The sequence below is a fragment of the Helicoverpa zea genome, chromosome 8, assembly GCF_022581195.2.
Source record: "Helicoverpa zea isolate HzStark_Cry1AcR chromosome 8, ilHelZeax1.1, whole genome shotgun sequence".
Lineage (NCBI taxonomy): Eukaryota > Metazoa > Arthropoda > Insecta > Lepidoptera > Noctuidae > Helicoverpa > Helicoverpa zea.
Window position 1 is genome coordinate 6,202,154 of NC_061459.1, and position 25,268 is coordinate 6,227,421.

General features: G+C 36.3%; 1 protein-coding gene across 1 annotated transcript in view; it reads left to right on the plus strand.

The window, feature by feature from the left end:
• LOC124632395 (serine/threonine-protein phosphatase rdgC) overlaps nucleotides 1-23,837 on the plus strand; it is a 66,998-nt gene extending 43,161 nt beyond the window's left edge. The window contains exons 5-15 of the mRNA XM_047167220.1: nucleotides 1,430-1,575; nucleotides 2,177-2,341; nucleotides 5,312-5,478; nucleotides 6,280-6,316; nucleotides 7,624-7,773; nucleotides 8,114-8,194; nucleotides 19,198-19,383; nucleotides 20,673-20,928; nucleotides 21,237-21,385; nucleotides 21,810-21,912; nucleotides 21,988-23,837. Coding sequence (XP_047023176.1) covers nucleotides 1,430-1,575; nucleotides 2,177-2,341; nucleotides 5,312-5,478; nucleotides 6,280-6,316; nucleotides 7,624-7,773; nucleotides 8,114-8,194; nucleotides 19,198-19,383; nucleotides 20,673-20,928; nucleotides 21,237-21,385; nucleotides 21,810-21,912; nucleotides 21,988-22,205 — 1,658 coding nt within the window. The 3' untranslated portion in view covers nucleotides 22,206-23,837. The remainder of the gene's footprint in view (nucleotides 1-1,429; nucleotides 1,576-2,176; nucleotides 2,342-5,311; nucleotides 5,479-6,279; nucleotides 6,317-7,623; nucleotides 7,774-8,113; nucleotides 8,195-19,197; nucleotides 19,384-20,672; nucleotides 20,929-21,236; nucleotides 21,386-21,809; nucleotides 21,913-21,987) is intronic.
• Nucleotides 23,838-25,268: the final 1,431 nt, after the last annotated feature.

A 25,268-nucleotide genomic window follows, 5' to 3' on the forward strand; every position in this document is an offset into this window, starting at 1 on the left:
GGGTGAGACTACGTTACGGTAATCCGAATGTTTACATAAACGCGTTAAAGGGCATAATAAACATTTATAATGTTATAGCGGGGCAAATAACATTAGGGAAGTTTGTTTGGAGTTGTAAGATCAACATCTGAGGTTACAACATTTGGGCTAATGAAGACACTTGAACTGCCAGTTTACGTGAGCTGCGGATACTAGAACAAACTAAAGTTAGAGATTGCGAGCAGCAGGACTGTTATCGTACACGCGCTAGTTTCTCGACTTTTTGAAACGTCGGCGAGGGCGCCCTGAATTTTTTCGCTGACCAACTTGCAAACTTGTTCTGTTAACTCGGTCCATTGTTATTTATTTAGTTTCAAAGTCGGCGTTTGAAAAGTTATTATAAAATAACAATAAATGGTCATGGGATAACTTTTAGTACATATTAGGTACAAAAAATTGTAAAGTGATCAAATAATTGATGACGACTAAAATTAGAAGATTCTATGCAGGTCACATGTACGTTTAGTTAAACACATTATTGTTCATCGAGGTAATTACATTAAGCCTAACATACAGCGCGTCTGGTTTTTCATTCCGTTCATTCCGTGCTTTGCTGTTTTGTTTTTCCTTGTTCAACGGGCTTCGAACGCGCAACGATGTGGTATCTTTACACATGTCATGAGCTACATAGTTCAGCATACTGCACTGACCTCTACGACCAATGCAAATAAAACTAGGTCTTCGCTATTCTCGGAGCGCTCTGACACAAAATCTCAGTAGTGCCTCCTATTAAAATTTACTACAAGATATACAGATCGTTGGACAAAATTGGCCAGTTTTATTTTGAAATAAATAAAATAAACCTAAACTTGAATCCCTTCAAACGCAGCATACAAATTGCGTAGGTCGCTTGTTGCAGACTTACTCGAAAAACGTATTACGTTCAGGTATTGTGCATTGTGTTCACGGAGCACTTGCTGCAGCTCTATAGGTACTCAGTCGCTCAAAATGTAAACAATGTAATACATGTATTAGAATGCATTCCCTAAGCAGACTTAGCATTGTGAACGGAACCTATTCTCAAATATGTGATATCATGTGAACTGAAAATACTTGTGATGTTAATTTTTGTTTCTAGTTTGAACGTTTACAGAATAATAATTTTCTTTGCGGGAAGATACCAGTAAGAAAATACCAATAGCTAGGGTGATGCTCCCTGTTTACACAGTAATACATTGTTTCAAATTACTCAGTCTTTGTAGTATATTGCACTGTACGTAAATGCTTTCGTAAAATGGGAGTCGTGTTTGTAATATTTAATAACTTTGTAAGCCAACCCTGTGTGAACGACTCACGAAAATAAAATAATAAGATGGATGTTTGTATTATAATGAGAAGCTAAGAGGCTAAAATTATTTTGTACCGAAAAATCCTAATCTTCATTTTGTAGTGGAGCAAGTATTTTCTGAGGAGTCGGACGAGGGCGGGGGCGTCGACGAGACAGCACCCCCGAAGCCTTCCCGCGGCCCCGATATTGAGTTCCCGCTGCAAAGAAAGGATATCGACCTACTGATTGAGGCATTTAGGAAGAAGAAGGTAATTTCGATTGAGTGACACCATTGTGCAACTACTTACGTGCCTATCAAGTGTGCTGATGAATCACGAAATAGAATTTCTTATAGAATTTTTGGCATTTGTGAGGGGCTCATCAATCACTGTAACGAAAGATTACTACAAGCTTAAAAAAGATTTTTTCCGTAGCATCATGTTTATCAGACGGATTGGATCTCTAGGCACGATAAGATCCTCTACATTATCGGTAGGTGGCCAAATGTGGCTGCCCGGGAGTAATCCCTCGGTACACTTTTACGACAGACGTAAGTAGAGATGGGTTGATTGGATTGATCCCATTCGTAAATAACAACTAGAAAATACGGCAATTAGGGTTGATTCTGGACGATTTATGTCCAAATATACAAAAGTAAAGAAACTTCAATTTAAGACAATGTATTCAAACGTTTTTACTAGATATTCGATCTTCAATTTGGGTAGTAGAAAGGGCAGTACTTGAAATAATTTCGTTTACAAGATTGTTATTTATGACATATTTATAACTTAAGAAGTATTTCTTATTTTCTTTTTACCTATTTTGTTGTTTCACCATCGTTTCAATCTAAAAACCAATTTATTTTTCTAGCACCGGCTTCATCCGAAACACGTTGGGCAGATATTAAAAGAGGCCACTCAAGTGCTGAAAAGAATGCCCAATATCAACGTGGCGACCACTTCTATCTCCAGCCAGATAACAGTGTGCGGTGACTTGCATGGGAAACTCGACGACCTGCTGGTTATATTCCACAAGGTACGACTTTTTATTACTGTCCCCTAAGTTACTCCGAACGGTAATCGGGAAATGTAGTGGCCCAAAGGTGCTATATATCGTTGACATCGACATCAAAACATTATTATGGAATAACGACTCGAAAGCATCATAAACTTGTGAAACACGCCACACAATGTTTGCGTTGAAATTATATCGAGGAATGTGTCTCAGTATAAGTTTTCTCGCACATGATCGGAAGGTAAACCTATATTTATCCTGCTGTAGGAAGGTTATTGTTCTGACTTTTGAAAGCCATTAGTAGAACGCTAAACAACACATAAGCTCATAACGCTAGTAAATATTGACTATCCATGAATGACTTCCACGTATCTATCAAAAGGAAATGTACCGTATTGTGTTGATAGTCAACAATACACCAATGGGTGCCCAATATGTCACTATTGATATTTCGTAAAGCTGTCCTTTCGAATAAGTATTTGTTAGTCGTTTGCGACGTCCGGATACAAAGTATTACTGAATATTATACATTTTGGGATTCTCCACTATTAAGATCAAAAACACAATATAAACACAGAAACTTATTTAAATGTCAATATTGTTAGAAACGCGTCAGTGGCAAAAGATAGGAGCAAGCAAAATAAGTTTGATCTTCATTCATGAATGCCAATGCAAATTATTTCCAGTTGACGAAGTCGCTAGTGAAATATTAAACTAGAACAGGGACTGGTTTTGCGCGCACCACTTACAGTAATGATTTTAATCGAATGCTTACTTGAACGAACGACGCGAACGCAAAGTCAATTAATCGTAAAACGTTGCATCTAGAGTGCTAGTGAAGTATCGATTTATTATTTCCCAGCGCGGGAGATTCACGATTGTGATATGCACAATGGAAAACATCTGAAAGAAATACAAGTTACTATATTTTACACTATCTTGTAAATTAGGTAACTTCAATATAATAAAAACAACTCATTTCTCTGGCAAAGTTCCCTTTTGTTTTGTATTACATTTGTAGCAAAAAGGTACAAATTCCAGTTAATTTGTGTTATCTATAGGTACTTTACCTACATAAAAATTCAATTACTTTTTCTCAACTTGCGCGGGAACGCAAGCAGCTGTCACGACGTTTTTGCTTTCCCGACGAACAACAACAAAGTGTATTTTTTATGTTTATAGTTTACGACATCAAAAGTTACAAATTACGGGAACCCTTCCGAAACTGAACGTGGAAATGAACAAAAAACTCGAGCGGAACATTGCAATTTTTGCTTACGGTGTGGAAAAATTGTACGTGGGGTGGCTACGTCACGTCGGATATTAGTAGGGTTTCTTTCAAGTTCTTTTTCGCGGATGCTCATTAGAGGCTCGGTGGCCTGGGGCCTCGGTAAACATGGCAGGGAGCGGCGCACACGTCATCTAATTGGTGCCACCGTGCCGCCGCTGGTCGCTCCGCGGTTTGATTGATAGACCGCCTGTTACGCCGGACGACCTCGTTAATTTGCAGATATTGTTTTCGTTCTGTTATTTCCGTCTTACAAGCATATAACCCAATGGACCACTTAACTACTATTATCAAGCGTTTAGTAAAGAAATGTTTATTGTCGGCGTATTATTTTATGGCTACAATCTTTGCTTTTGAATTAAAATTTTTGATCCATTAATGGATTTTCTTAATGATTTAATCAAAAGGCTGGAATTAAATAAAAGACTTTCCTAAACTTCAAAACCTAAAAGGATTGTAGGAGAAAACAGTGTATTTTCCATGTGAACATACATAAATTCGACGTTCATACAAACAGTTTGGGTCCAGCGGGAACGGAAAGGGCTGCCTAAATTGAGTTTATACAAACAGGCGGTTTGTAAAAACACGAGGGTCGTATCACAACAACCGATGTCTGTCATAATCCAAGTTAATCGTGTCATAAAAAACAATGACAATGTGAGTTATGATTTGAAGGACCCTTTTTGAACAGAGACATTTTATCTAGGTAGATGGATGGTGTAGTTAAGTAAACGCGATACTCGTCAATTAGTTAAAATATAATTAGAGTTGTGCCACCTGAGTATGACTAGTAAAATAGAGGTAAATTATCTAAAGGATAACGATTATGAAACTGGCTACGTAATTATCGATTAGTAGTCGACATATTGCGTAAGCGACCTTCCTAACGGTCATTGCTGCAGATGTGAGGATTCACCAAATATGCCAAGCCTAGTGTTGTTTCAAGATCATTACCCAATATTCCTTCATCGGCTGAATTTTGATGAGATTTACCCAACTTAGCGAAGCTTAGATGGCAGCAGAATTTTATAGTTTGGCTCTTGATAATAGTATCTTCTTTTTCTGTGAAATTAACTTCGAGAGCTAAGTTGGAACGTTTTCAGTACACATGTTTCGTATACTTTAGCCGAATGGCGTAGTAGCAATTAATTTCTATATCTTAAGCTGTAATATGGACAGACCTTAATAAGATGTAAAAAGCGTAGGTACATTATTAAAAATTTAAGCAGACGGTCATTTGGCTTAGTTTAATGCGAGTAAAGGTTGTGTGGTTGTCTCCCATGTGACTTATGTTCGTATGTTTTTTGAATGCGTTCTTTGCGATTACAGACCTCATATAGATGTCCGTACATGTCTAGCATGAACTAACTTATGAATTTCTTTGATAAATATCCAAACTTAAAATACGGGCCCAGTCACATATTTTATTATTTTATCTTCTTGTGAAGTATTTTTTGTAGTGGCTAGCCACTATATCACGCGTTAGGGGATGATTTAGGTAATAGATCTTGAATGTGACCTATTTCTCTTGGATGCGGACATGTAGCCTTAACTTGTATGGTAACATGGATTGGGAGGAGTCACGGCGAACAGAGTGCACACTTCTCGTTTGTCAGCAAAATCGCTTGTGTCAAATGTTGACGACGCCACCTCCACAACTCTCTTTCACTGAATATATAACGTCTACTGCTATTCTTGTTTAGAATGGTCTGCCGTCTCCTGAGAATCCATACATATTCAATGGGGACTTCGTGGATCGAGGCAAGAAGGGGTTGGAGGTATTCCTCCTCCTGCTGTCGTGCATGCTGGCCTTCCCCGGAGGAGTGTTCTTGAACCGCGGCAACCATGAGGATCTCATTATGAATTCTAGGTTAGTAACACAATTGTGGGTGTGAGTAATGCTTCCAACAGTGAATAAGATTAATGATAACACTTTCTGTACCAATAATGCTCCTTTGATAAGTAGTAAGCATTTCATTAGCTTGTCGACTACATATTATGTGTATGTCATACATATAAATAAACTTCTACAAATACCTATAGGTATGAAAGCGTAATGGTTCCAATTTAAGTTAACAGTCTGCGTGAGAATAAGTCACAGCCCAAAATATATTAGCTTTTAATTGTTTCTCAAAGAGAACTGGTATGTGGGGAAAGTTTTAATGACTTGAATAAATAATTTTGACGCTTCACATTGCGAGTCAATTCAGTGAATAATGTCCTAACTTTAAAGTAACTCTTTTCGAATGGCAAAACTGTGAACACCCAGTTTTGTGCTTGTTAAAAATATTTCAATAAAACTTTATTATGTGAAATTCAAACGGCGTTCCAATAGAAAGGCATATTTATTGAGCAAAAACCAATTGCAAAGAAACATGTTTCAGTGGAATCAAATAGAACTGCTAACTTTGCTAACACTTGTGGCTAATTATTTTATATATTTAACTTATATTAGTAGTAAATATTTAAGTTTGAGCTTCTTTAATTTTTATATCCTTTTCTAAAGTAATGAAAACGCAGGTTCTAACCTAGAACTTTGTAGTTTTATCGCTTTAAAAGGAAACATCGTGAGGAAATATGTCACAGACACGCACATGTCTAGTATGTATGTTTTATTATCTATTTCGTTTAAGTTTTGTACTGACTACTCATTTAAAATTGTTTTTTTTAGGTACGGCTTCATAAAAGAAGTCCAGCAGAAGTATCGGGTAAGTAAAGCTAGGAAAATTATTTTCAATTAAGTAATATATTTACGAATACTTATGTAGGTATTTATCGTTCATTCATAAACATGCTTGATTTTGTTATAACGGCCATTGGATACAAATCTGTGATCATAAATCCGATAAAAGGAAAACTAATTTGGAATAACGAAAATCCAGATCATTTATGTTTATCCTTTTGGAATTGATGCTACTGAGCTCTGAATCACTGACAATAGAGACAAAGAAAGCTCCTAAATCTACATAACTTATCAGGGATTGGAAATGTTTGAATAAAACAGAAAATAACTCTTTGCTCTCAGTTATTTTCCGATTGCAAAGTAAAGAGGACCTGTGAAGCGAAAATGTAATTGTCGTTCCACAGGAAGCTGAACTTTTTTCACAAAACACCCTGTAACACTAAGTAAAATCTAGTTTCTGCTCTACCTTGTATTTGCTCTTTAGGAATAAGATTTTAACAACGTCCACAGCACAAAGAGTGTCCTGAACATGTTTGTCTTAGAAATCACGTTTGAGAAGATTTATTCCCTTTGTTTGTGAAGTATATCTACACATAGTTATCACCGGTCGCCTTTATCTAAATACAAAGTTATACTTATACTAGTGACTGAGCTCGGCTTTGTGTGTAGTTATTACCTCATTTCCTTTAAGGATGGTCGCTACGACTATGTTTATGATTGTATTTACTATTGTACGTAAAAGCGAGCTGTGTTTTTACCCCCCACGTTTGCCAAATCAAATGGGTTTTAGTATTTTTTTTGTGTCAGAGTATCTAAACAAAGTTCTTTTAGATTTAATATACCTCAATCAAAGCTCTAACCAATTTAATGAAACGTCGTTACCACACAGTATTTGATGAAAAGTTTTAATATAAAGCTTCAAAGACGCGTCCTTTCTACTTACTATATTTAGAAAATGTTACTGACTTATCAAGAAAATGTAAGATGCATTTTTTATACACTGGGATATTTGAATAGTTAGCGTGTCGTGACTCGGAGCGCTGTAAAGCGGTGGAAGGCTTTAAAAAATGTTAAAAGTTTTACAACACGATGAAAACACTTTTGGATCGTACATTTTTGACTGCATATTTTTATTGTGTGGCAAGCTCTAAAAACTCGAGCGAAAGTGTGAATGTTATGTTAGACTGGGTATCATCAGACATGGGTATCGATAGAAACATAGTTATATTTATCATACTTACCAACTGCAATATGAGTTTTTGGGGTTTCATTATAGTATGGGATGTTATGTCTTAAAATGAATCTAGGAAAATGTGTTTTTGTTTAAACCAGCACAATTCAGAGCGGTTGCTGAAGCTGATTGAAGGAGTATATCGTTGGCTTCCACTGGGCACCATCATCAACAATCGAGTGTTCGTAGTTCATGGCGGGATATCTGACACAACCGATCTCGACATGATACGAAGCCTCGAACGAGATAAGGTATGTCAATGTAGTATTATAGTAATTGTAATTTTACTATGAAAAATTAAAAAGGTACCTAGGTACTTACCCGCTCCTTTTAATGTCCTTAGCTTTTCTTCAATGACCTATAAATTATGACTAAAATCGTCGTGTTCCGTCATAGGCCTTTTATGTACCAGGGCCGCGGTATCTCTTTCGAACAACCCGCAGCCCCGGCAGGCCTTGGCCCTGCTGGGCCCCGCTGGGTTCTTCAATGACCTTGTTTTGTTTCAATGTCCTTTACGAAACATTACAAGTTTGTGTTATGTTTGCAAACTCGCAATAAACAAAATAGTGAACCTGCCAAACTTTATTCCAGTACGTGTCTCTACTTCGGCCACCAGTGACCGAGGGCTCGGCGACGGCCGGTGAAACTATAGACAAAGTGGAGTGGAAGCAGGTTAGTCATTTGTAATCAATCATTCACGATTCAATCTAAAGGTTATCGATCGTTTCATTGCCGGCTTCTTGGCATCACGAGTTTTTATCTTCCGACGGAGATGCGTCGAGTCGTTGCCAATTTCTTTGATCTATGAATGTGATGAATGAAACTCTGCATACAGAATATTTGAATGCCTAATATACATGATCATTATAATATTGAATGCGATCAATACCGTTTCCATAAACAATATTCTATTCAAAAGCAATTTCTATTGAATGAATTGTTCAGGCTAATTCGTGCACCTGGCTCGGGGACGCCCCAACATTTTCCAGTTCAACGTCTATTCTACATCGCGGACTAATCCAACATTCAGCAACTAATCAAAACTTGCTTTCAACTATCTTTAGAACGTTGAATCACGTTCAGGGTATTATGAGTTATTGTAAAATATATGAACTTTCCACTTTTATTGTGATTCGTGTTTCGGTTTCGTGGTGAGTTTAAAACAGTAGCTAGGAAAAGCTACGAGGTTTCAGAGTATGAAAGAGCAGTACCTACTTAACAAATTATAAATGGTTCCGTTTCATACTTAGTGAGGGGAAAGGGCGAAGGTCGCTCTTTCAGGTGTTACGTACGTAATGAGGTTCTATTCACGAGCGGAGGTTTCGTGTAATTAATCTTTTATTAATAATGTAAGTGTAAACAAAAGTTTGTTTGCATGAAGTGTCAATCCCTACTCACTTTTGTGATAAACGTTACCGTTTACTTAAGCTTGTTCGGCCTTTCTCCTTCTGTATAGTATTATTCAATGGAATTCAATAATTAATTAGTTAGGGCCTTAGGGTTGATTATTATTTATTGTAGGTGTTTACTGCAGAGCAAACTGACCTTTTATAAAATTCTTTAATTTTTTATAAGGCTGATTATGAAGTTATCATAATACTTATTCACTGTACACAGCGAACACTGTACAAGAAGATTTAAATCGATATTCTTCATAAGTTGGCAAATAAATTATATTTGTTTCGCCAGTAAATTAATTAGTTTTAGTTCACGGCCAAAGTGCGAAATCTTGGAATAATCTAAATGTTCATATTATAATCTATTATAAGTGTTAATGCACGTGTAACAGGCTAAATTTAGTATTAGTAACCAACTTATATTTTATGTACGTAGGTATAGGTTATGCTTAGATTGTACGAGGTAATTGACTACTTGAGGCAAATCATATTTGACAAACGTAAAAGATCTGAACAGCCAACCCTCTCTAATAGGTACACATTTTCATTCAGAATTATTTATGCACCAGTAAAAGGCTGATTAAGATAGATCTGGCGGTAAAACGACCCAATTCAGGCGCTGTCGGTCTACCGCATCGTAAAATTCACAAAATGAAATTCAATATTACATCTGGCCTTTAATCTGTGGCTTTGCAGGGTTCTACTCATTTATATTAAATTAGAAAACATAATTTTCTGTGATGAAACATTTTGAGCTTTATCGTCGATCATGTGCAGAGATAAAATTCATTTAAATGTCACAAATCTTATATTGAGTGGCTTTGTCTCCCCTATTAGATACATCTATGATCTTATCTTATTTCTTTCGCTTGAAAGCAATTTCAGTCACCGCCATCCTTGTCGTAATACAATTTGCCCGGGTCGGACTCCCGCGCATTGGCACGAGATAAACTTGGGTATGTTTCGCGACCGCTTTATGAAGTTCTGTCCCAAAAGGATGGTTTTTACAATTTACGTAAGTTTCACTTTGTATGATTGAACGTTTTGACGCAATCTCGCAATATTCATCTTTTACAAACGCAACTAACGAGCAATTAATAAGTGGAAACGACAATATTTCAAAGTACAATTCATTATTATTTTCTCGACTAGCTTTAACAATGCTCAGGCGTTCCATACGTTCAGGCATACGTCGGAATGACACACAGATTTTCTAACGAACAGGTATTTCATATTGTGTAGTTTTTTTTTATGTAAGGTTAGAAATACAATTTAGGTAATACTGATGTCAAACTGTAACCTATTCAAATTATGCGTGTCACTCAATGTCGTAATAAAGCCAGAGTATTTTTAATAAACTTGTTATGCCGTTTAGCTTTGCTGAGCAACGAATGCCGTTATATTCAAAGACATCATAACTACAGCTAAAATTTTTAAATAAAACTACTTTTACGGATTTTATCGCGTTATATTAATATTATTTAATCCCGACGTTTCGGATCCTTTACAGCATCCATGGTCACGGGCAGACTAAGGTGTTGGTCGTCTTGATATATTAGTTACAAACAGCTACCCTACATTTTGTTGATTATTATTGACAATCCGATTCACGCAAAACGAGCTCACTGTATCCATAGGTCGAGCAGTTGTAGGCTTGGATTTTGATTTAATAGTTTCTATGATGGGATTCCAAGCAGGCCTAGTTTAGCCTAGTTTGGCCTATGTACATAGGCCAAACAAAAAGAAGCATAGGGACCCGCGTAAAAGAACACATCGCCGATGTCAAACACCGCCGTTCCAGACAGTCAGCAGTTTGTGAACACACACTAGACAAGGCCCAGCATTACATCAGATTTGATAAACCACAAGTCCTTGCAAGAGAAAACCGATTCCTACCTAGGATGATTCGCGAGGCTATTGAAATTAAAAAACATCCAAATTTCAATAGAGAAGATGGCTGGTGCATACCACCTGCTTGGAATCCCATCATAGAAACTATTAAATCAAAATCCAAGCCTACAACTGCTCGACCTATGGATACAGTGAGCTCGTTTTGCGTGAATCGGATTGTCAATAATAATCAACAAAATGTAGGGTAGCTGTTTGTAACTAATATATCAAGACGACCAACACCTTAGTCTGCCCGTGACCATGGATGCTGTAAAGGATCCGAAACGTCGGGATTAAATAATATTAATATAACGCGATAAAATCCGTAAAAGTAATTTTATTTAAATGTCTAATATTCGCGTAAGTGTCAGAAATCAATATACAGCTAAAATGTTGCTAAAAGCTTGTTATTTATTTTTTTAACAGAAGAAGAGGTAAAATCCAAGTCCTTTTATAAAAGACAAATTATCTTGATTCGTATAAGCAATATAGCTGGAAACGTTGTAGAGACTGATATAAAATAAAGCTGGTACGGCAGAACAGGCGCTTTGCGTGTAGGTGGTATTTTCCGATGCTCGAGTATAATCCTTTTAACAATGCAAACTAACGCTACAATCTGCTACTTGTTTGATCTATTTCGAATGTTTCTAGCAAATCAATGAACGATGCTCACATATTTAGAATAAATTGTGTACGTTGCATCTTAATAATATTAAATGGATCTACATTTTAATTATCCTTACAATGTTCTAAAATATGCGAAAGTTAAGGTTTAGGTAAAGGCTTAGGCTTTGACTTTTCCGGGTAGTTCTACGAAGTGAATGAATGATTTTAAAGCAAATCTCTAGTCAATAGCATATGATATGCTGCATATCCCATGTAGCCGTTGTGTTGACATGTAAGTAAAAAGGAAAAGTGTGGTAGTAAAAACTTGTATGCTTTCGATGTGTATTCATCCCCCTGAAGTAAACTGGAATAATAATATTTAATTAACTACTGATCAGCTTACCAAAGATAACTATTAGTTGCCACTACGATGTTAGCTAATTAAAAGGTAATTACATCTCCATCAGGTAATTAAGGTAATTAAATCTCATATTAATTACTACGACCTCAATGCGCAAATCAATTCATGCTGTGCACCCGTTCAATGGAACGAGTAGTAATTATTTTTATTTTCCTATGGGTACATTTTACTGCGATAGTTGATAGTCCTGTTTTGTTTTTATTTTTACTGATTCAGCACTTTATTCAGCGCAGTCGTGTAATAGATACGATCGTTTCGCTTTAAAGCTTGTTTAATGAACTGCGAGCCATCAAGTAATAAAGCACAGACTCCAGACATCAGTAGGCGATTATCACACTGCCCCGCATGATGCAGCGTAGTGCGTGGATGCGTTTTTTTCCGTTGTATGGAAATATCTCCGTTTGTATGGAAAACACGCATAGTCCAACACACTGAAAATGCATCCACGCGCGTTCATGCGGATCACGCACATACATGCGGAGAAACACGCACCCCCGCGTAGGTGCGGGGCGAGACGCAAGGTATGGCACACTGAATCCCGCAATGCCGCGCGTGATTTTGAATGGGCGTGACGTGTATATTTGAAAATGGAACTCGCTGTGCGTGAATTTACAAAACGCACCTACGCGCGTGAGTGCGTGAAAAACCCGCACGATGATGCAGATCTGCACTCCCGCAGGAACGCGCGTAGGTGCGTCGACACGCAAGATGCAGCGTGATGCGGGGCAGTGTGAAGATCACCTTAGATGTTAGAATTAGAGCATTTTCAAAATATCTATGTATACGATCATTAGATAATATTTTTTATTAGTTTACTTGTCGCTAAGAATGTTGTTGAGATTATTCACGAGTAGGTAAATACGTTAATTTTGTTTTTGTTGACTGCATTTAAATAAATGTATCTTTGATCAGAAATAATTATGTTCGAAGCCGCTCGTTTTAAATAAATCTTAACTACTTGACACTATTCGAGCTACTTTTTTACTATCCACTCCTATTATGGTTTTAGCGACTAATTGGAAGCATTCCGAGTAAAGTTAAAGGTGTGCACTAGTCCACGAATAGACCAATTATTACAGGCCCGCCGCTAGCTGTTTGTTCGCCCGCGTGCAAAACTGATTATGCCGCCCTACGACTACATACGTTTTGTCAAAAAATATATAAGAGGGGGGGGCCGATCCAGGTGGTCCGGACCCCCCCCCCCGCCCATTCATATCCATCTTACTTGTCCAACAGAAAAAAATATGTACATGCACCGCTCTGATTGCAGAAAACCCACCTACTTTTGGATAAATAACTATTGCAATACATAACATACATTACACATAACTTTTTATTTACTTGAAATGTTCAGAGTAACCTAAGCCTTAAGCAGTCCTGGGTTAGCCCATAAGCAAACTAAGCAATTGCTTAGGGCATCAATGCAGTGCAATCATTACCCAAGTGGCCCCTATGTATTGAAAGATTGTGATTAACTTAAACTAACGCACTTAAATATCTATAACAATGTTTAAAGTCAGTAAAATACGTTATTTGGTGGTTTTCCCGTTGAAAAATTATAAGACACTTTCCATATGTAAGCAAGCGCGAGCGGAGCGAGCGCGAAATTTTTATTTTTAAAGGATACAAAACAAATAAAAATCACTGTAAATTAATAAAGCAAAGTCAAAAAGTAAGATATGCACAGAAGTGAAGTGCAAAAGCCGCGAGCGAAGCGAGCGCGATTTTTTCCTTAGAGTGAACATATCATAAAAAGCCATAACGGACGTGCGCGAAAAATGTTTATTCGGAATTGAATGCCTCAACAATTAAACAAAGATAAAATGCGATATCTGACATGGAGCCGCGAGCGCAGCGAGCGCGAATTTTTTTGGGGATGCAAAGGGTGAAACAGTCAAAATTGATAGGAGACGACCAAAGCTAGGGCGGCTTTTTCCGAAATTTTATTGGTTTAATTTTGCCGCCCCCTAAATAGCATTTGCCCCACGCTACGCCACTGGTTGATCTTAAATCGTTTTTAAGAATCTTTAATTTTGAAAATGTCCTTTCAACAGATGTACCTAACTGAAACCGGCAGTATAAGTAATATTCTTAGCGCTATTGCTGAGTTCGGAAATATTGAAATCAAATCATTAGTAAAAAGATATTGTATTTTTTAAATATTACGTGATAACTCGCTAGATTTGCCGCCCCCTAGGACGTGCCGCCCGCGTGCTGTGCACGCGCTGCACGCCCGCTTACGGCGGGCCTGAATTATTACTTCCATGTAAATGAAATGCGTGTGTGAAGGTTACCGACTATTAATTAATTCATTAACACCACTTTTCTAGTATAACATTGGTTTATATTTATCTTTCTTTAGTTCGAAGAATAACACAATTCCTTGCAATCGATTTGTCGACGGCTATTGTATTTATACGCCTTTTCAGTTCAATCAGAATAATATCGAAAGTTTTGTTTGTTGTTGTTATTTTTTATGAAATCATTTTGCTATCGTCGTTGTTTATTTTTATAGTCTTTATGCCGAATTTTGTTATACTATAACTTTATGGAACTTAAATGTTAGTGCAAGTTGTTCGTTTTTCATAATATGTGAAGAAATATCCTCTGATGCCCTTTTGAAAGTTGTCTCCGAGTTTTGTGAAGTAAATAAAGAGAAACATCGGCAAAAGCTAAAGTACCTTTGATTCAAAAGCAATTTTGGATCAAATCCAGAGTTTCACAATTCTATATTTTTAATTTAAAAAGGCTTGTGAATTTTATGTTTACTGTTATTGCTATTTTCGCAACTTGTAGTTGTAAAAGTTGTTTGTTTGGGTTGTTATACTTTTCCACGCGAGTTTTCAAGAGGGGGAATGCAAATAAAAAAAGAAAATAAAACGTGAAGTAAACTGAAGTGCCTACTACGCAAATACAGCTTAATTGGTTGCTCAACGGATAATATAAACCTATTCAGCATTTCTTTTAGATCATTAATTTAGAAGTAGGTAGAGGAGAGGTTCTGTTATTGCCTTTACGTGGTTAGTACCTACGTAATTTTTACAGAGTGTATTATGAATCGTTTATGAGTAAAGTATCAAAAAAATATTAAGTTCACAATCTATATGTGTATAATTAGGTGTTTTCAATGAAGGGTTTCGTCAATAGCTGTTCAGACGAAGAAGTAATAAGCACACTCACTATCCCTATTTTTTAATATTATGTTGTGAAAATGTAAGTATGCCACTACTTACTAGAAGCTCAAACCTTTGATTCACAAAATGTGGCATTGTTACGATATTTGGCCTCAACATGACCTACCACAATTTCTCAACCTTTTATAAAAATATACCAACATAAAATCTTCACAATATTTTATGGCGTGGTGGATTTTAAAATCGACGATATAATTTCCGGGAACGACTATCATAAAACGTGCAGAGGAAGAGCGTTAAAACGACAGGCAAGTCATTAAACTTCTCTCCATGATCCAGATTTAAACAATCAGGGCGGTGCATACCTACTTCACTATTAAATTGGGTTTCCTAGTCCCAGGTATTTAGGTCGCCAGCCGGAAATTGATTGAAGTGTATAGTTGACAAAACAGCTGTAACAAGAACGGCAGCCTACCTCGGCCTACTATTAACTTTATAGAGGTTTAATTTAAATCCCTACTGATTTAGAGGCCCACGGTATACGAAATTATACTATTTCCTTCACGACAGTAGTCCTGGATCCCAAGAAAATTTAAGACATTCGAACTATAAAATATTCACCTACGTGGAAGCTTGAATATTCACTCAGATATTTATCGACGAACTCTGAGCATTAATCTTCATTTTGTTAATGGTTGCCGCGAATATTGTCTCGAATAGTGTGGAGGTAATGGAATTTTCTGTAAACTGTTATTGATTTAGACGACGACATCTATCAAGTCTGATGTTGATAAAATATCTCCATTTTGATGGTTATATAAGTACATAAGTAACCTGTAAGCATATGTCAAAATTAACTCTTCTCGTACAGAGAAGGAATGATCGTTAACTACCATGCTAGCTCAAGGCGGGTTGGTGATTTTAGTATTAAAAGTCCAGGTGTCGTCAAAATGTGTTCCGTACCTTTACACAGTCACTGGTATTCAGTGGTATCCAATAACTTATAGTAGAAAAGTTACATTAGCACTGGGCTGACCTGGAATCGAACCCACCCACTGGACTGGCTTGGCGGCCGTTTGGTGCTTTTGATGGCCTTGTAGGGCCATGACAACAATAAATTGTATAATATAAATATATTTTCAGATTTCAATTTGAATTCGCATGAATGTTCGGTAGTAAGTCTAAAGTGAAGGAGCATAATGAGATTGAAACGAGATCGGAACTGAAGACGAACTCTTTTTTAAGAGTATTGACTTTCAGAATTGGCATTCTGATCTTATGTGATTGAATAGTTTCGACCTTTCAAAACTGACCTTTATATTTCGTCTCAAAGGTCTTTCGTGATATCGGCGTCAATCCAAATGTAGCACGTAGCAGTATATTTACAAGCAGTTGTATCGAAAAACAATGCTTTCTTCAATTCTGAGCAATTGAATTTTTGTTTTTTTTTTATTCATTCAAGATGCTAATTAAAACATTTTTAGGTCTTGTTAGGTTTTTTCATCATTCACTATATCCGCATATACATTCGCTCATACATACTTATACATTCACTAATAGTATCAAGTAGTCTCAGTATTGCTCCACAAAAGTTAACTGCCTGCAATGTGGACGATTTAGTGGAAATATAAACTGAAAACTTTGGTACGAATGAAATGTAAATATTTATGAATGTTTGATAAATACGTGGTGAAGTTAAGTAATCTTTAATATGTCCACTCATAAAACAAGTTTTTTAAACATAAGATTCAATTTGAACGTGTTCACGTTATAACTGTAATGTGAATCTCTTTTGCAATTCAATAAAATGGAGGAATAATCTAATGAAGTTGAACTTACACAGTCAGCATGAATTTCATTTGTAAATATTCCACAATTTTACCTTATGAGAATATTTGCACAAAACACTGGATGCAAACTTGTTCTTCAAATAACATTTTATTAATTTCAAAGATTCTTTATACATATTTTATAACTCAATTACCGCTACGAAAAAAGATAGAAATGTCAACTTTATATCCATAAAAACTGGTAATGATCTGCCATTAGTGTACGTGTGGATCATGTGGATGTTTTATCAGTTCAATCTACATCATCATCAAATATTTATAGAACAACATTCAACATAAAGAGTGGCTAAAATAGAGGTTAAGTATTTACGGTAAATTGTGTATGTATAAGTTATGTTATTAAAGGAAATGAAGCAACCTTTTTTTGACAACCTGGGGTCGAAAATGAAAAACTTTTTAATAAAATCATGGTAATAACTTTAAGCTACCCTACCTACCTCACTGGTTGGCAGCGCGTTGACATCATATTGGGCACCGGACGTTCATTTAAGTATCACCACTCGCGGAAACTACGGGGAAATTGGTCATCGCTTTGGCGCTTGTGTTGAAGTTTAGAACCCGCAAGTCCGTGATTCGGTCTCAATTTTAGACTCAAATATGCCTTAATTAACTCAAAGTAGATATTATTCGCTTTTTGGCAACGTCAGAATTAAAGATTTCAAAGGACAATTAATTGATTCAAGCCATTCTAAGACTAATCATTTTACATTTACGCTAATTAAGCTCGAATTCATTTACACTAATCATCGCCCAAAACCGAACGATTCAAACCACGGTAACGAATTACCTTAAGCTTGATAGAAGCTCTCGCCGTGGTACGAAGGACATTGATTGGCGTTCATTCAATCCTGGGCCGCGTCACTGATGGGACTTGACGGTTATTTGCACGACGGCGAATAAAACTTCGGTGACTACGCAGAAGTTACAGTAACACCTTTTATAAAATTGCTTCTTACCACTGAATAGTGCTACGTTTTTTACACTCTGCTGTACAAGGTGACTGTTTAATTCGCCATTTTACCTACGTACTTATATTTTTACCATTTTATTATTGACTTTAATCTTAACAACGAGCTTGAACAATTGAGAAAGTATATTTGATCAAAGATTCCATTAATCGTGAAAGTGATACAAATAGGGCAAATTAAATGACTCACTACGGAAGTACGAAGAAATCGCTTTATCAATAAATAATAACAAGTTCAGAGAAACAGAAATTCCGACCAATAATAAATGTATTGGTTCATTCATTGAACACCCGTTGATCCACACTGTGGTGGATGTTAATTAATACTTAAACCTTCATTCGACCGACCTAACACGAACATTGATTGTTCTCATTAATTCCGATGGTGACATGTCGATGACCGATTACTATTTAGTACTTCGATATTTTTATTAGGATGGGCTTTCCCGATTAATTTATAGATAGACCAATTGACTTCTGGTTCGTAATGAAAAAAAGTGACAACACGAGACAAGATTTATGATAAAATAATATGTAGCTAATTTCTGCGGACCAATCTCATGCCTACTCTATTCTTCTAACTCCGATTACAGTTTATCTTCTTTATTATCTTTTTATACGTCAGCTCAGCGATTTAAATTTCATAGACTTGCAAATTAGTAGATTAGAGAGTTAGTTTCGATAGTATGAATTAAAAATGGCGTCTGCAAAAATATAAAGGTTCAGACAACAAAGAGTGTCCAAAGGTGTCAAACCTCAAGTTATTTCGTTTTTCGTACCAAGATAACTATATCTTGACTGCAATGTTACCTGTACTAATTCTGGTAAAACGTTTTCCTAGTAGAACAGTTCGTCACAGCACGACCATACTGGATGGGAAAAGTAAACATGGCAATAAAAATAGAAATAATCTTTCTGAACAGGTAACCAAAATAGAAACCGTAGTAATAATTAATGAAACTAAAACTTACGTAGTTAGGTACATACGTCCACAATCCGTAGGTGACATGGCAAAGCTTATTCACACCGCATTGATTATCGGGAAACCACAACGCTATTTATTAAGGATCGATACAATAAAATGTATGTCGTGTGAGTTTGATTGAAAGCGAATGCGTGTAGCGCGCGGTTTTTTCATTTGAGTTATTTAATTTAAATAAATTGAAGACGTTTCTTGCGGAAATGGTTTTCTGAGGGGTTTTCTGCTTGTTTGTTTTTATTTTAGAATTGAAACACGGAACGAAGATAACAGCGGTTGTAGTCTAGATCAAAGACTCGTTAGACGGCTATACAATGTGTGATGATCTAATGTGGGCGCTTAGGAAACAGGCATTGCAGACGTATAGCGTGTGTACTGATACTTGAGAAAATTACAGGCTACGCGATAAAAAAACATTTTTATATTTTTAGGTATTTGACATCTTATGGTCGGATCCACAATGCACAGGCGGTTGTGTAGCGAATGCTCTTCGCGGTGCTGGCACATACTTCGGTCCAGACGTTACGGCCAATTTCCTGCAGAAGAACAAACTAAGTTTCCTCATCAGAAGCCATGAGTGCAAGCCTGGTGGATACGAGCTACTACATAATGGGAACGTAAGTCAATATAGTGGTTAACAATATTTTCCCTCACTTGATGAGTGTTTTTATCGTTACCTAAATCTCTAAACAGTTTCTCAAGTTGTTCTGAAAATAGCCCAGCCTTTTAATTCTATCATGGGCAGATTTTTATAAGTGGGTAATTAATTGCGAAAATTGAGTTTATAAACTGTCAAAATTGGTTTCATTATCTCAAAAGAGTTTTCTTTACGGCGTTATTATACTCGAGACCTTTTGATCATTAAAAACCAATTTCAGTTTCCTTCGAACTTTTTATAAAACCTGTATAGAAATCGAATAGTCTCCTCATTTAGGAATATTGCAACTTTTGCTGGTTTTTACTTTGTATGCACATTTTACTTATTATGAAAGATTTTTTCGAAAACCAAAAAGAAAATAACTATTTTTTTCCTAAAAAATCTGATCAAATTGTTACTGCTAAGTGTTTGGTTTGGGACGACATTTCTTATACTACTTTAACTAAATGAAATTGGCAGAGCTTACATTTGCATATTTAAGTAGCGACTTCATTTCATTCTTCAGCCACACGATGCTTGAATTTCATCAAGTTAGCCCGTTATTCTTGCTTTATTATTTTGTAGATCCAGCCAACGCAAAACTTCATCTACTTTGATATCCCGTGTCTGTAACGTAATAACAGTTTTTGTTTGAGCAAGTTTACACGTGCAGAAATTGTTACTATTTTTAAAACATGTGTTGTGTGCATGTGTGTGCAGCTCACACTTTAATTTGAATGCATAGGTATGTAGTGTCATGAAATGTTAGAATAAAAATATAGGTGGCAACAATTTCATTTGTACGGCTTTAAAAAAAATGACTTTTTATTTAGATTTTAGCAGAACTGCTAAGAAAACTAAGAACTAAAGAAGGGTCGTGCTGAATGCGGTAGGGTACGGCGCCACTCCGCATGATTACTGCATATATGTATAAACTTCATAGGCTCGATAAACCACGCCAATTTATGCCGCATATTCCGCCTAATATTTGTATTCGGCAGAAACAATATTTAGCCCACCCCTAGTTATAACTGGGTACGGTATAAAATATGAGTTTGCTTCTAGTATGCTGTCATAGTAATTACAGTTATTATGTGTAGACACGTTAATTACTGAGCATTATTCCAATTCGATTATGTAGATGGTATCGGGGGATATATATAGTTTTAATACAATATAATTTGTAACGTTTTTATTATAATTAACTGTAATTATGACACAGGTTCAAGGTCATATAGAAGTAATATTAATAAGAGTCCCTTGTGGCAGGTGATAACAATCTTCTCTGCATCGAACTACTATGAGTTGGGGTCTAACAAGGGGGCTTACCTGAAGCTGTGTGGCAACTCTTTGGAACGCCAGTTCGTGCAGTACACGGCCGCTGTGTCCCGCACCCGCCGCCTCACCTTTCGTCAGCGAGTGGGCCTGGTCGAGTCCTCCGCCATGAGGGAACTACACAACCAGATCATGTTGGTCCGAAGGTCTTTAGAGGCAACCTTCCGCAGCTTGGATCTTGATCAAAGTGGTTCGTAACACTTGATTCATATAAGAATTTAAATATCTGATGAAAAATGTAAATTGTGCCACATCTGTATAATCTGTACTTATTTTAGTAGTAGTAAGCTGTTTTCTTTGTTTTCTTGAACGTGATAATCCCAGGAACTGCATGTGAGACGCGGTTGAAACCTCTAGCGGAAGCTCATTAAATACAATTGCAATTTATAAACACGTTCCAAATAACAGAAATAATTATGACGACTACAGTAGCTGGTTGGTATTTCTGACATAGATACTGTATGAAGAGATTGCTTATAGTGACATGATTGTTTGTAGGTTACATATCGATTAGTGATTGGTGCCAAGCGATGGAAGAAACCACGCATTTGGGGCTTCCCTGGAGAATGCTAAAGGACAAGCTGGTGCGCACCGACCCCGACACGCGCCGCGTGCGGTACATGGACACCTTCGACTTGAATACCAGCGTGAGTGGCTTGTCACATTGTCAATCCATTGCCAACATTCGACATACCGTAGTATGTCATCTGTCACATGGATCAGTTTCAACTCTTGTACTTACATTCATAAGACTACGTAAACACTAACGACTTTCCTTATGTCCCTATAAAGAAATACATATCCTCATTGGAATAATGATGAATATCTATACTAATATTATAAAGCTGAAGAGTTTGTTTGTTTGTTTGAACGCGCTAATCTCAGGAACTACCGGTACGGGAAGTAGTTCCCACGGGATGCGGGTGAAACCGCTGGTAGAAGCTAGTCCTTAATATGTAAGATGATAACATAGTATTCCATACAAAGCCATCGGCTTTTAGGAACATCAGTGTCGCATTAACAATCCTAATGTAACGAATCTAATGTTACATTATTGAATTTCCTTTTCAGAAAATTGGTCGTAAAACTGACTCCTCCAATGTCGTCGAAACTCTATACAAAAATAAAAGCAGTCTGGAAGCCATTTTCAAAATATTGGACAAAGATAATTCAGGTAAACAGAAGTGATTCTGTTTTAATTTATTCTGAGAATATTTGACTAGTCTACTAATTTAAATTTCGATTACAGGCTTTATTACACTTGAGGAATTCTCCGAGGCCTGTCAGCTAATTGGTAAGTACATGCCGAATCCTATGACGCAAGAGCAGTTGGTCGATATCTGTCGTCTGATGGACATCAACAAAGACGGTTTGGTCGACTTGAACGAGTTTCTGGAGAGCTTCCGTCTAGCTGAAAGGAGTTTGCAATACGAAGACAACGAGCTGACGGAGATACAAGCCACCTGACAGGAACTTGACCGTCGCCCGAGCAGGACGGCGGTCGATAAAGATGAGACAGGTGTTCAAATAGAGATTCTTAAACTGGAAGATGATGATAAGAGTAAAGCTGTAAAGAGTAATAAAAACGGGCAAGCGCACCTGATGGGCGACCGCGTGTCCGCGCCGCGCCTCGACGACATCGAGCTCATCGACTGCGACGAGCCGCGCCCGCGCCGCCCCGGCCTGCTCGAGAGCGACATCTAACACTCCCTCGTACATTGCACTGCCCGCAGCTCTTGCGGGAACATCCATGATCACCGACATTTTCCTCACTCCTTGTCTACTCCACTACTTTCATTCATTTTATTTGTTTTTGTCTAATGTTTGATGTTAATATTCGATTGTATTCGGAATTATGACTAAACTCTTTTGTACGTATGCTGATTTAGGATTAATTGTGAATTAAATCATGACATGCTATGATATTTGTACCGAAGAAAATTGTTTTAGTTATCAAATTAAGTTAATTACATACATACATTTGTATTTTTTTAATGTTACCAAATCTATTAAGAGTAGGTACGTATATACTTTAATTTCTTATTTATTGAGTCTTATGAATTATATTATATTTATAAATTGGTGCCAATGTAAAACACGTGACATATAAAGTTTTGTACGTTAACCGAAATAATCGGCAATTTCACGAACAACAATACTTATAATTAGGTGCATTGTGAAGGTTTCATGATGCGATCAATTAACGAAGGGGAACAATGATACCGATGACTCTACAACTTTTTATTGGTGTATTCGCAGTAGCCACAATTACTAATGAATATCTTATTATGTGTAGCGTAGTCACGTGCTATTTTCTAATTATCGCCTATCAATATTAGATTGGAATTTAAATCTTATTAAAATAAAGTTCCTTATTATTATAAATTTCTTCTTATATAGGGCTACGTATAGATAAAATAATAATATCTATATTTTGTTACTAAAATTGCAATTATAAAATAATCTGTCTTAGCGTGTTTCTAGTCATTAGTAGAGCGATTTCGTATACATATCTTTATACTCAATTATTAAGCATTCCAATCTATCTTTACCAGAAATGACGCATTACATTGTTGAATATCGAATGTACTGTATAACGTAGTCGGAGTGTATCTGTTCGGCATTAGTCTGACGAGTCTCGTGATTTCAGCGCGCTGCAGTAGGCAGGCCTCGTATTTACTAATCGAATCTAAACTTTATTATAATCACTATATATTTTATTACATATTATAACTCGTGTCGTTGACTTATAGAGATTTATAAAAGCGCCATATTAAAGGTGCCTACTGACTCGTAACATTTTTGATTTATATTCCGCGTGGCAGCTGAATGTATTTCCAGCCGTGCTATTTTCACTATGTCAGCAGTCAGTTATTATTATGAAGTTGTTCGAGCTCACGATTTAATCAAAATAAACAAGTCAGTATGCGCTTTAGTCAAAATATATTAAATTAAGTATATCGCTATCGGAATTTACGAACTTCTAAAAACTTATTTTATATCTTATAATAAAAATAAATTAAAAAAATATTTACGAAAATATTATATAGCTAATATTCTGTATTTTTAATAATTGTCCATTAAATTGTGATATTGCAATCGATTGTTTTATTTGATAACCATTCGTTTCCGTAGATATTAATCTGTAGACTGCATTGCAGTATGCAAACCTGCAGTGGCACTAAGTAAGATACGAGTATTTATTTGCGCTTATTCAGATGGCAGTTCAAACTGATAACAGAAGTAACGGGCAGACTATATTATTTACTTACGATGTTTTGTTGCACCTATACACGTAGATATTTAATTTCATGCTAAACAAGAGTATGATACTTGGAATTTTGCTGAGTAAGTTTTTCAATTATTTTGCTTGAGAGCTTTCTTATATCAGGAGACAATATGTCACATGAGCAATAGGTAAAATGATTTATAGTCTCCGCCAATAACGACTCACTTCCGACCGCGTGTTTTTCATGTGCGTGTTATCACAACGCCTTCAAGTATATCGTAGGAGAGCTCATATTATTATTACATCCTATACAGCCCATAAAATAATATTGGGATTCGTATATCAATATCGGGAAAATCGAATTTTCTTCACACTCGCCGAGGTATTACGTTCTGATAAACCAAAAATGAACTCAGTAGTTCCTGGCAGGTGGGATCAAATGAATGTTACCGCACTAAGTAGGGGAAAATTTATCTCTAGCAAAAATCACATTTGTTTGAGTAAAAGGTCTATCGATGTGATTATTCATCTATAATAATGAAGTCAAAAGCGATTTTCATACTCGTCATGGAGTTTAGATTCTGTTCAGGTTTTGTTTTTGTGTTGCTACTAAAATATGATACGAGACCACATTACCACACATTACTTAGAAAATACTTACATATTTAAAAAACAGAAACCTATTCTAATTTTATAACATTTAACTAGCCAATTTGTTAAACTTGAACTTATCACATTTACAAGTAGGTACATTTATAGAGTTGTGGAGAATAGCATGACAAGTTTAAATAAAAGCTGCATTAATTAAATTCTTTATGCCACGTTTTTCCTCAAGTTTAATACATACATACAGAAGTGTGTGCAAGCTCAACGGGAGCTCAAATGGCACTTGGACGACAAGCCAGCTAAAGGAATAAAATGAAAAGCTGTTTTATTTCCCTCAATGTAAACAAAAGTATCTACGTGACCTTTGTTCTATTTTAATCCCCTATTTTCATATTAAATTAAAAGAAGTGTATCACACCTATGCTGTATTAAGTTAATTTTCAAAGCATGTACATTTTTAAGTAATTCCCTCTTACCTGGTTCGAGAGTGTGAAAGGTCACAAAATCCATCAATAATAACACCTGAACAATGAAAAAAAAATCAAATGCCAAGAATAGATATTTCTTATAATAGATTTTGACGATGAATTTGTAAGATAAATTGTTTGGCGCTTTACGGTTAAATTTATCACTAGGTATTTACTGGACGCCGAAGCTAAAAGGAGGATTACGTCTGCTTGTTGGTAAAATGTGAG